The 13,058-nt window shown below is 51.5% G+C and overlaps 2 protein-coding genes across 2 annotated transcripts; both read left to right on the top strand.

Annotated features, from left to right (window-relative positions):
- The first annotated feature begins 1,998 nt into the window (after nt 1-1,998).
- On the top strand, nt 1,999-3,454 carry LOC114828261 (uncharacterized). The gene is made up of 3 exons (XM_029111673.1): nt 1,999-2,118; nt 2,919-3,055; nt 3,424-3,454. The coding sequence occupies exons 1-3, from the start codon at nt 1,999-2,001 to the stop codon at nt 3,452-3,454; spliced, it is 288 nt and encodes a 95-aa protein (XP_028967506.1).
- Nucleotides 3,455-4,538: 1,084 nt separating this feature from the next.
- Nucleotides 4,539-12,936, top strand: LOC114828260 (uncharacterized). Its single transcript, XM_029111672.1, has 6 exons — nt 4,539-4,900; nt 5,091-5,150; nt 5,908-5,937; nt 6,908-6,981; nt 12,616-12,723; nt 12,806-12,936. The coding sequence occupies exons 1-6, from the start codon at nt 4,539-4,541 to the stop codon at nt 12,934-12,936; spliced, it is 765 nt and encodes a 254-aa protein (XP_028967505.1).
- The last annotated feature ends 122 nt before the right edge of the window (nt 12,937-13,058 follow it).

Here is a 13,058-nt window from a genome sequence, read left to right as displayed (position 1 = left end):
CGCGGCTGTCCAGGCGATCTGTTGTTGAGAAACGTCCGGCACGGTCATTATCAGGGAGTCATTCGAGAATATCGAGGTCTTAGCGACGATTCAGAGAACCCTCGCGACTCAGTGAGAGCTGATACTGACACCCAGATTTAGTCTTTATTCATCGGAGACCACCTCCCTGGAATTCTTCTCCCGTTCGACCGACGACCGCAGGAGCTCTCAAGCGTTTTTCAAGCATGGGACAACGATCCATATAATATGGAAGATCTTCAAGGCTCGAGTTGTCTCACTCATGTTCGTGCGGTAGTCTGCGAATAGTTCCAGCGATTGAGTTTATATCGTCTTTTTCGTCCGAAAGCTGAGAACAGAGGCCCACGGTGCCGTCTTTGGCGGTTGGCCAGTCAGCATATGTTAGCATTGATTACGCTCAGCGTCGTGTGTTTACGGAAGCGAAGGATTGACCCGAACAGTAAACCGTACCAACACATCTCGACGAGGGGAAGGTCGAGAAAAACATAAGCTTTCCGAGAATCTCTGACTTTCAACACTCGCTGAGCGGCTCGGATCATGACCGGGGTTTCTGTTGGTTTTTGACGATGACTCGCTCCCATAGGATCATCTGGGAGAGCTGTCATCGATCCGAGTGGACCGGCATCGCCGAAGAAACCGCGGCGTTTCTCGTTGAGAATCAAGCCGTCACCTAGTCGACAGAAGCAGCAGTCCAGAACACGGCCACGCTTGTTCTGGGCAGGCAACGCTCGAGCGAGTCCTCCACTCGGTTGTGTCGCTGACGAACTCGACTGAGCTTGTTTGGTGCAATTCAAATGCAGATATCCGTGGCGCTCCAGACCCACAGAGAATCAACTCTATCTTTCGACGACCATCCTCGGCGGCATTCCCCCCCGCCACATCGTGCGACGTCTCCGGCGAGCGTGGCCACGTCTCGCCGACTTACATCAGACACAGACGCGAGGACGGACAGGAAAAGTCAGAGATATGGAGTGTAGGGGTTGGGGCGGGACGCTCGAATGATGAGAACAGCCAACTGCGGAGGATAGTAGTCATCAAAAGGAGTACGTCGTCGTTGGAGCAAGTCATTCAAACCGGGAGCGAAACTCTATGAGGGTCTAGCCGGTCCATAGATGATACCTCTCAGCTTGCTCATCGGCAAAAATAGTACGACCACCGCGGAAGGACATAGGACCAACGATCCCGGTTCGCGTTTCCCAGCGGTTCAACAGATCAGTTTTCATGGCCAAATATATTTTTCGAATTCGAGGAGAAGAAAGAGGAAAGCAAAGCACCGCGAGACGACGCTGAAAGAGTTTGAAACTGTGTAGAAGTCGAATTCACTTTTCGCTTTGCAAGACTCGATAATCGTGCGGACGAGGGGCATAATGCTTCGGGTATGGCCTGATGATCATCGACTCGAGCCAGTGAAACAATTATCAATGGCAATCTCCCGCCGATACATTTTCTTGCATGGAATCGACATCGGCTGACTGAGACGCGGCCGTCTCACTAATCACGAAAAATGGCGCATTTGCATAAACAGTGCATTCTGCCCACGAGTTGATTGAGCCGCTGTCTCGCTCCCGATGAGGCACGTGATGAATTCCCTGACGTCCGCGGTATCCCGCGGAGTATTGCCTGCCTGGGTGAGCTCTCCGCCTCTTATAATATCGGGATACAAGAATTATCCAACAGGGGAGTGAGTATTGTCTCAGCGGGACAATGATGCCACCGAGACGTTTTTGCGATGTCGATGTGTGATCTGGGGCACCCGGAATGATGAAGTCTGAATCGAATCCGTTCCCCTTGGCTCCCCTCACGCGGGATTTATATTCACGGCGGCGCGAGCAATGTAAGCCGATGCACCCGCGGCATCAGACAGTAACTCATTTTCATTACGGCAAGCCGCTCCTTCCTCGTTTCATCTGTGGTTCAGTGTGATTCTAGCCCCACGACGGATCGCACACCAGCTCAGTCTGCTGAATCCGACCGATAATCATGGGCGATCTTTGGACGGAGCTCTTTCTGTTCGTTTTTGTGACTCCAGTGTTTTCCATGGTGATGCCTGGACTTTGTCCCAGTCAACTAAAAGCTATCGAGGACTTTGATCACGAGCGGGTGAGTGCCATGAGTGCTTCTTCGGGAATATTCTCTATACTCTATACGCAGAAGATTTCTGGGAAGTCGCTACCGATCTTAGAAATCCTATACGAAAAATCCGACTCGAAGATCAGCTGCCTGCTCCTCGATAGGAGCTCGATCGTCCCCTAAGACGGACTTCTAGTAGATTCTCGTGGAGAACCGCGGATAATCGAAGACGTTCCTCGCAATCCAAGTGCGCGGCCAGTACAAACCGGATTTGGGTATTCGCATCCACTGAGATCGATTCCACATACTTGGCCTTGTCCCGAAGTATCCTTTCTTTGGAGGTTACGGATGGGATCTCGACCCGTAGGGAAGTTTATGACGTCAATCGTGTCGCCAGTCAAGAACAGAGCAGAATCCCATCAATCAAGTTCTCCCGTGGTCAAGTTTTCTTCTCGTTTTCGCGGCACGCGCCCAGCTCTGCCGGAAATACTCGAGCGTCAGAAATCTCTGAATAGCCATGCTGAATCAAACCCGCACTTATCCTCGGCGTACTAAAACTGGCTCCTCAATCAAAGTAATCGCCGGTACTCCCCTTTTCGTTCGGGGTTCCAACCCTATCGACCTGTCACGGCTCACTCGGAGTCTCGTGACCGTGCTGGGCTCACCCTCGGTCCAGCAGAGAGCGGCCGAGGCTTCTCCCGGCGACGTCCGAGAGGCAGCGGCTAGCGATATCAAGAATCGCCTTGTCGCCGCCCACGGGAATCCCCCACGAGGACAATGATCTGACCATCATTCCCGCCAATCCCAAAACGAGGGTCTATCCTTCACAGTTCATGGGTACCTGGTACGAGGTGCAGAGAACTCCGTTTCTGATGGAGACGATGATCCGTTGCAACAAATTCCACTACCAAGAAAAAGGCGACAGCGACGAAGGCATCATCGTCTACATGAAAGGGAACCGCCAATCGTAAGTTTTCCTTGATGCTGTCTGATTGATATCTGCTGCTTCACCATTCCGAGAGGAATATTTTCCTCGGAACAGTGACGTTGCGGTCTCCTTGTTTGCTCCGCCTCTTTTCCTCGGAGTTCATCCTTACTTGGTGAACAAAAAATCGTTACCTTGAGAGGAAACTGCGAACCGAGACCCGAGTGCACAGGCAGACACCTGATTCATGTAACTAGATCCTCGGCCAGACAATTGCTCCCACGCGGCCCGGGGGGGGGGCATTAAATGTAATTAAAGGAGACAGAAAAGACGTTCCTTTCGGTCTCGGAACTGCTTGCACTGTCCGTCGTAGTCCGCGTAGAATGTAAGCACCCCCTATCCTCTTACAGAGTCTCGACGATGCTCAGCCAGACTAGGTAAGCGAGATCTACGAGCGAATCGATGAATGAATGAGCTACCGGAAGAAAGCAGGAAATAAAGCAGGGATTACGCAACCGCGTAATCCCCGCCTAGCAGGCTTCCAAGCCCCGGCCTATGCGAGTGGATCGGATGGAATTCAGGCTCAGAGCATGCTCCCTCGCTCGTTGCCTCTTTTTGCTGCGATTTCCAACTTCCGGCTCCGATTTCAATGCTCGCGCGACAGCATGAGCGACGGCATGGGGACGTGACCTCTCAACGGGTCTGTTCCTTGATGTTGATCTGACGCTCGAGATCGATGCACAACCTTTGTTACCGACAGCTCATAATTCTTATTACTACTATCTCGCAAGACTCAGTTGCCCTTTAGCCGGACGGTCAGCTGAATCGCCAAACAGCATCCGATCTACGAGTCGGGCATAACGGAAACCGGTCATAAATCTCCTCCAGATCTCAGTATGGTTCCTTCTGTTCCTCCTACCAATACCAATATCAGGGAGCCGTAGAGCCTACGTAGCCCGCGTGGAGCAGGGAAGCATGCGGTTGATCCATTTGTTACAGAGCCACTGGTCATCAGAGCTGGACCGTGAAAAAAACGCGGCTTTGATCGATTACCAGATGTTGTTGATGAATTCCGCGCGTTGGTTAGCATTCTCCACTGTCCCGTACTTATTCATTTGACTGCCTTGGAAGCTGTCCCGTCCAGGACTCGGGACTTTCTTCCCGAGCATTCAACGATCACAAAATATATCCCCGCCGAGTTTCCTCCCTGTGTTCCGGGAAAAAAGAGATTATCTCATGGAATAAAAGGAGGAATTTCAGCTCTGAGGATTTCTTTTCGTTGCGTTCTGCACCTGAAACTGCTCCTATTTTGGGTTTCGGTCTGACGCGAACACATCAGAGGGAACGGCGCAGTTTTGCCAACTACGCTGCACTCAACGAAACCCTCAGAAGGACGGAGGCGTCCCCGAGGAGGACCAAGGACCGGAAGGCGTTCAAGGAGGACAGCGACGAATACGTTGACGATCTCGAAGAATTCTCGAGGAAGCGGCACAGACGAAACCGACGAAAAAACAAGGAAATCAAAATGAAGCCTGACAGCGACAACGACGTGGATACCGGTGCCAAGAGAAAGATGAAGGACCACGGAGACGATTCGAGCAGTGACTACCAGCCCATAAGCAAGCCGAGAAAATTCCGAGAGAAGTACCAAAAAACGAATCATGACGAGGAGAAGAAGGAGAACAAAAAACGCAAACAGTCAAATAAGCACAGCTTCAGCCACAAGAGGAAGAAACAACAGCCCCTCGAGTCCAATGCCGATGACAACGGAGCTCAGGATTCTGACAAGGATAAGAACGACAATCATCCACCTAAGCCCTCGGTGACGAACGTTGCTAAAGGGATTGTCCAAACAGTTCAAAAGTTCGGCAGCGATATTAGCGATGCGTAAGTCCTAAATTCTTATATCCCGTCGCAGTCTACTACGGAATTGTGTCATTATAATCACGTTCACGCGACAATTCCTTGAGGAGAACCGAAACTCAGAATAATCGTCGGGGCCGAACGGAAGTTTTTCCTCCGTGTCGATAACTCATGTCCTTCAATATCCATAATGGAATTTTGAATCACCTTTCAGCACGGGACAACTCCTCAACAACGTCAACAGCATGTCACCCACAATCGAGACATGGACAAAGTGAGTTTCATGATGGTATTTGACAACATATGCGATCACCGATAGAGTGATAGCCGTGAGGTTCACTACGACAGGATTCTTCGCTGGCTCGCTTTTGATACTCATTGTCCGCCTGCGCCTAATGATGAGCTTGTATCCTCGGCTTGAGAATGGATATGACCTTTGTTTTTCTATCGTTCTGCCGAGGCGGTTCCGACGAGACGCGTGCTGCGTCGCATGGCCGTGAGTCATTCCTCTGAAAGACGCGCTCTTCTCGTGATAAGTCATTCCATCCAATTTTCGAGGAAGGCTCCTCTCAACGCTCTCAATGGAAGCCTCGACATCTGCCCGCGTCGAGGGAGCCGAAATGTGCAGCCAATAAATTCCTAAAAGCCTTAACTACTGTGGAGAAGATGCTTTCGTAAACGCTGAAATTATCCTTGCCTCCCCGAGCCGTCGTAACACGTCTGCAATCAAGACTTCTTTTCCGGTTTCTCTGTCCGTCTAGCGGAGCTTGTAGTCTTCTTCGGAATCGGCAAAACAGAACAACTTGTATTGAATCGTCTGTCTGTCTGGCTTGCTCACCCGGACGTTATCCCATTACCAAATTAATTCGAAATGGCTGGATATGATCTAAGCAACAAGCCGACACGATCCCTGATTGAAGCGCAAACGATATTCATGAATACTTTAGCCGAGCTAACAAGGCAAAACCAAATATTGTGAAGACTCGTTTACCCCGTTCTAAGACACTTCCGTTTCTCTCCCTTTTCATCAGACGAGGACAGGAGCTGGCTGAGCAGATCCGGTGAGTATGAGCTCTTTGTCAGGAGACAATTCTTTGATGCCTTGTCAGAAAGAGTTCAGAGGCTGGTTTTGGTGGGAACCCGACGCAGTAATGTTCACCATAGAGCCCTTGGTATTCCTTGGAATCTCTCGCGAGCTCTCTTCTCCGATTAAGCAGATAACGTCATGCGGAGCGCGAAGTCCCTACTGTCAAGCCCGACTTAATTTGAATCGAGCATTGCGCCGTCTCCCAGGAGAGGAAGCTCGGATTTTCTACAAGGATCACAATAGCCACTCGAAACCGGAGCGATGAAGAAGAGATCGCGGCGGGAACCTAGCTAGAATTTACGGTCCATTCTCACTCGCGGCACGGCTTAGAGCTTGAACTCGAAGCTCCGGCTCTCGCTCGCTCGTCTACGAGCGAGGCCTAAATTTCAATGTACTCAATTACGCTCAGCGCCAAAAGTGTTCGATCGCATATAGGAACGCTCCACGCGGTAGCGGTTTTATTTGAAAGGTTTTATAAATTACGCTGGCGTGAACGATGCGCATAGAGTACGCACAAGGTTTTTTTTTCTCGGGTTGAGGGCCGAGACCCGAGCTTTGAGGTTCGAGTCTAGGAAAGCGATTGGGGGAACACTCCATCACCTAACCCCTGGTAAGGCCACTCATGCTGCCAAACCACTCTGTGAGATATGCGGGCGGGAAAGGCGGCGAGGAAAAGCGCTGGCTTTCGCTTGGAATTCGCCAGATGGACATTCGTTTTCGAGGCATCTGTTTTTGTTCGGACCCGGGGTGCAGCGCTGGCCAAGCAAATGCAACTTCGGTGGGTCCTAGCAAGATTTATCGGGAGGCAGGGCTTCTGTCCCGAGGAACGAACTCGCTCGACACGATCCCTACATAAATATTCTCTTCTGTCTATTCGGAGTCGGTCCGTGCACCGAGGAAACCAAAATATCTATTAACACGTTTTCTCTCCACGGATTCCATAGCGGAGAAGGCTTCTCGATCGAAGGCGAAATACTCACCAATGCCCAGGGACCCTTCAGTTTGCATATGAAAACACGTAAGTTAACCGTTGCCGTAATAACGAGCCAGCTGGGCAGCCATACAGTATGTTAATGGGCAGGGGTTCCTATGCGAGATGCACGAACGCAAAGAATTTCCACGAGCCACTACGTCGGAAATCGGCGAAATCAGGGAACCGACTCTCTCGAGTTCGGAACTTTCGCCGCGATCACAATCGATGAATTCGTTCCACCATGTAGCAATAATTCAGCATTCCCGGAGATCTTTCCCACTAACGACATCGCAAGCAACTATCGGAGCGTCTTAGCACCGCAGCCCCATGCACGGCATGTTACCTATACGTTTCGTCGGCGGACATATTTCATTTCAATGCGGCGAATGAACAAGCACGATTTACCTCACGCTGACGAATGACGCCCGAATCGAGTAGACTCGTGGTACCCAGGGTAAGCACAACAGCGCGCAGGAGTGGGTCATTTGACAATAATTCATACTCCTACGGCGCCAGTACTTAGCTTGAGTTGACCACATTTCCGAGCGATAGGCAACGAACAAAACCAATTAGTTCTTGAACGAAAAGCGTGCCAGGCCTCCTAGAAGTCTCTTAGTTTTCACTGCGACTCCCAATAGGACGATGGCAGCTCACCAAGGTTCACAACGCGAATGGCAACGCAATCAGTAATCTGGCGACCAGCTTACGAAGGATCATACGAAGGACGAAATATTACCAGAACGTGGGTTATGCTGTTATCCACAACGGACCAGACACATCTCTCTACTCCGTCTCGGAGAATGGCCATGCACCCAATTGCTCTCTATTTATACTCAATTAGATCTGAGGAGCGCCACGCTCTTCTGTGAGGGTACATGACTGAGAGAGCAGTGCTCGGTACTCGAGAGGTACCCCGGAGCGCTGAGTCTTCGCTCCGGCACGGGACAAGCGGCATGTACGACAGTAGTCGGGACGCCGCATCTAGCAGCACGGTCTCCAGAGTTCAGAGTGAATCTCTGCGGAAACATTTTTTCTGCATTATCGATGAGATCGCATCCTCCATCCGGGCTTTTATTCCGACTTTTAAATTAAATCTCGAAGCTGCTCTGAGTGCTTGCGACCGTCCAACTAGAGCTCTCTCCTCTTTGGGCGCTTAGCGTTGTCCAGGCTTTCCGCCTATTATTTCCGATGCGTCAGCTGGGCAGACGAGCAGTGCAAATAGAGCCAGCAAACATGGAGAAGCGGGTATGAGAGGCATTCCGCGGGATTGCACATCATCACTGTTAACACAGTGGACCAGGGCGTCAATCTGATTCGATCACGCCGACGCGACGACCGACAGTGCATCATTGCTTGAGAGAATTAACGAAAGAGGCTGCGAAAAAAGTCGCCATCGTTGGAGATGTCCCCGCTGGGAATATTTCGGTACATGGCGTGGGACTTGGCCACGTTGAGTATCGAGGCTTCGGTAATCTTCTGATATGTGGAGCGCCGAATCATGAGATCAGCTCGTGGGTCCAGCTGACTTGACCGAGGGAGACGACGAGAAGGCACACGAGCGAGCCAACAAACAAGGGAGTGAGAGAGAAAAGAAAGCAAGTAAGCGGACGAACGACCGAACAAATCGTTGAGAAGAGCGACGCGACAAACACACTGAGTGAGAGAAACTGTTCGGAGGCCAAAAAGCAGCTCAGCGTGGTCGTTGAACAAAATCCCCTCGATTGAACTCAATGGGATGCATCCGGCTGCCCTACGCCGCAACCATTTCGTTGTACCAACGGAAACGCCAATCATCGATTCCGATCGCTTCAATTCTAATCAGAGCTCCTCTCTCTCTTTCACTCGTCATCTTTGCCTGTTTCGACTCGGACAAACAATCAGAATTTCAAGTTTCACGGCGTGGTCTACTTCGAGGACGGCGCTCCCGTGCTGGTGCCATCTCTCCCGTGGATGCCGCTTCGAATGGTCCAATTGAGTATTTATGATGCGTTCCGACGGACCGCAAATACAATATTCCCTCGAGTCGTTCCAACGAGTCCACGCGACAGCTCTCCGACGGAATTGAGTCTCCACTTCGATATCGGTCTGGGAAAATCGGCGCTAGAAGTTTCACGGGCTGCCATGCTCGAGGAGTGTGCCGATGCCGAAATAACAATGAGGAGATACCGAAGCAGCCCGACGGGAGGACTCGATCTTGACCTCATGATGTCGACTGCAGTCGGCTGCGAGGATGTTTATGATGGTTTTAGCCACTTCAAGCCGATCGAGCCGTCGACTAACCAAGCAACTAATCGATACAGCCCATCTACTCGCCAACGAAACAGCCAGACAGTCCGCCGGCAACGGTCTCGACTGGAGGCCACGAGGCGATTGAATTAGAGTGAAGTCCGCGAGACAATACAGAGAGAAGCCTCCACGTGCTTTTCGATGGAGCGAGTCAACTTCAGCGATGATCTTTCCTCGCTGAAATCCCCAAGAGTTCTCGGCCGGACCCGTATTCGGATCGAGAGACCTTCTCTCTTTGGTTCCACCTCGCATTGTCGCTCGTCATTCATGCCTCGATATCTCAATCGGTCGCGAACTTTGCATCGGTTTCGTGCGAATCCTCATTGAGATCCTATGAAGATTCCCGCTCCCAGTTTCACGCCGGCGGAATTATTTTGAGTGCGCTGGGATCACACCTCTCTGACAGAGTCGTCGTGACGCTCGTGACTCTAACCCACCGGAAACGCTTCAATCATCGTTTCATCGAGACGAGTCGTGTCTTCTTCCTCTTCGTTCACGCTCGCTACCATTTTATCGCCCGTTGCGTGTCACGGTCTCTGGCGTGGCAAAGAAACTCTTCGGGAAGAGAAGAGGAATCCTCCTCGGATTTTGATCACCCGAAATTCGAAGATGAGATTCTCAGTCCGGCATGATGTCATCGGCAGACGGAAGATGGAGCTCTGCGTGGATGATCGGATCTTGGGCCTCTGGGACACAACGATCCTGGAATTTCATCATGCTCTTTTATTTGTAGCATTCGCTGGGGGCCCTATTGACGGCAATCTCCGATCGTTGGGGAGAGCGCCGCGCGGAATCCCGTACGCTTGTCTGAGGCTTATTTTAGCTCCCCGATGAGGATATTCCCCAAATGTCAAAGTCTAGGACGATGCATCGGAAGCATCAGGCAGCCCGTACACAAACGGAGGGATATCTTTTCAGAGCCCTCGGGTCAGATGCACCTTACAATCAGCAAGACTGGCCACGGGAGAATCTCTTGGAGGAATGGAAAGAGATGTCTCAGAGAACCCGTCCATCCTCTCTGAGTGAGACAAGCCGCGGTTCCGATATGCCCCGTATGTTTTTTTCTCGGTCGGGAAATCATATGCGGCTCCTCCTCCCCGCCCACCGGGAGAAAACGGATCGAACTCCCCATGAACAAGGACAACAACAACAACCTAATCGTCAGGAGCCCGCGAAGAACTCCCCCAAGATTTCGACTCGGCTCGAATATCCTCATCGACCCGAGAGACCTCGATGCTTATAATTTGAAGGAGCTCATGTACTCGGTGTTTTCCCATTGATCCGCTCGTAGAAACTGAACCGCGAGCAGGGTGACAGCCGCTACCCTCAACTTAGTGGCGGATTGCGTGAACAAGCAGCAGGGTCTGAAACGTCATTGGCGGAGAATTCCAACCGGCCGCAGGTTCTCCCGCTTGGTGTGAGCGGAATCCAGACGGAATGGGGAAGCAAGAAGATTGGTTAACTGTTGCTGCAGGGCATTGTCTTGACTCGAGAAATTGTGCCTCTATGAAAAGCTCGGCTCCGCATGCGAGATCACTCCGCTGTGAGCTCTTCCGTCAGCTCGGTCGCTGTTTTTATGCAGCAACGCGAACAAAAGCTCACCGCCCCGGTATAATTGTTGGCATGGGCTCACCGTTTACATTGAGCTCGTCGAGGCCTACGTTCTTTTGGACATCCGATGCGGAGCGCTCCAAGGCAAAGATCAGCCCTCGAATGATTAATGATGATGCGACGCAATTTCTCGTCCCGGATCTCGCGCGCTGGAGCTCCATCCCGCCCTATAATTCGGATGGCATGGGAGTAGATTCGAAAGTTCACCCTCCGTTTCTGGGAGTTCTCGTCCGCAGCGGGAAAACATGAGAATAATGGAAGACATGCTGTCATGTGATGACATTCGGCGGAAACCCAGGGAAGGCTTCCCAGTATCCGCAGCTTGAAACAGAAACCGGCTGCGGCATTGACAGCCTCATCGCAGTTCCGCGGTCTGGCTCTGCGTGACGCGGTGCGTTGCTGCAGCGCACCATCCGATCTTACTCAGTCGCGCGGATTCGGCTTCGCAAGCGGAGGCGGAATACCAAACCACCGCCATTGCTGTCAGGAGGACGGCTTGCGCCCTGGCCGACAATCCGACGAGTCAACCTGGTCGCTCATCCGGCGGGATGTGGAGCGGAGGAGGAAGAAAAGACAGATGGCTAAAACGGGTCCAGAGGGTCCACACAGAGCCCGAGGACAATCGCCACGGCACCAAAGAAAGTCTTCTCGAATGGATGGGATTGAGGCGCGACTATCGTCAAGCTCAGCCCAATCCACTCTCGCGGATCGCCGGCGAAGCTCTACGTTCCGATAGTTTCGGGAAAAAACAGGCTCCGTAGTCTCACGGCCTCCGTCCTGAGGGGAGTATGCGCTGCTTGTTTGGCAGAATCGCTGTGCTGCATTGGATCATGGTCGCAGTGTCTGTAAGCATCGTGAGAAATCGGGAGGGACTTTCGTTCTGGCTGTGGTCTGGCTGCTCGTGATTTCGGCCATGAGATGTCACATGAAGCCACTGACCGAGTTCACGAGCAGGCTTATCGCGCATCGCGAAGACTTTTAACCTCGAGATGTCACCCCGACATCTCGGCCGAGGTAGGTCCATGTTTCGACCCCGCTAATAAAGCAAACCGCCCTGGCCACTCACATCTTTCGTGTTCGTCTGCGCACGAATCGTTTGGGGTCATCTCCGTATCCACATGATTATGGCTACATAGTTGATACAGCTGAGGGCGCCCGCAGAGAGAGAGAGAGGCTGTGGTGCTCAGCTCTGGTGAAGCCGATTCTCGCGATCTTTCTCGTCCTCTTTCACCAGGGCAGCATATGGCATCTATTCGCCACGTGCCAATAGTCACTGTGAGGTCCAGTTGACAGAGACCTAGAGAGGGAAATTTGACGGAGCTCGCGTGATCGGCCGCTTCTCCTCGCTTCAAAGAACTCTGATACCATCAACATTATCCCGAGCGGCTTTATCGTTCATCCCAGTCATCCCATTTGAAGGAAAACGAAAGCCGTAAACGAGCATTAGGAACCGAAGCATTCTTTCAAGAACGTCGACGTATGCCGGGTTTCCCCGAGTCAGTGAATCAACTGACTTGCATGATCTCTTGAATCGAAGAACGATACATGGAATCGAATAGAGATAGGTAATATTCCTCAGCGAGCCAGTGACTTCTGCGAGACGGAGCCATTCTTGGAGCTTGCATGAGCAAAAAGCAGAGAATGTTGGCGCTGAGACTGACGGAGCATGTTTCCTCGTAATCTGTCGGAGGCAGCACGGAGAGATTCCGTAGAGTCAGGCCCGCAATCGAGTCTCGAAAAAAAACACCAATTAAGGAAAACAAATTATTTTCTTCTCTACAGCGAGCTTCGAGTACAGGTCACCGGCTTTCGTGATTGACACCGATTATAAGAACTACGCTGTCATCTGGGCGTGTCAGAACAATCTCATCAACGGATTCATGCGTCGAGGTTCGAGGGCTTTGCTATTTAAATAATTTTGCGCATACGACCCGAGGCAAGGGATACTGAAACTGTACGAAAATCCTTACAGAGAATATCTGGGTGCTATCGAGAAACAAAACGCTCGATTCTACCATCAAACGTGCCTTGCACGAGAGACTGCGGTCGAAGACCTACGCCACCTATTTCCTCATGCCGACGGATCAAACCAACTGTAAATGATTCTGGGCCCCATGTAACTTATGCTGTCATCATACTCATCGTTCGCGAAAGCTTTCTCCTCGATGGTGGCGTGAAAAGACTTCGCCGCGAATTCACTCTCCCCCTTCCTCTCCGGAAATTCG

The sequence above is a fragment of the Galendromus occidentalis genome, unplaced genomic scaffold (assembly GCF_000255335.2).
Source record: "Galendromus occidentalis unplaced genomic scaffold, Mocc_1.1 scf7180000077459, whole genome shotgun sequence".
NCBI lineage: Eukaryota > Metazoa > Arthropoda > Arachnida > Mesostigmata > Phytoseiidae > Galendromus > Galendromus occidentalis.
Note: the sequence above shows the minus strand (reverse complement) of the source record. Positions and strands in the feature narration are given on the sequence as shown.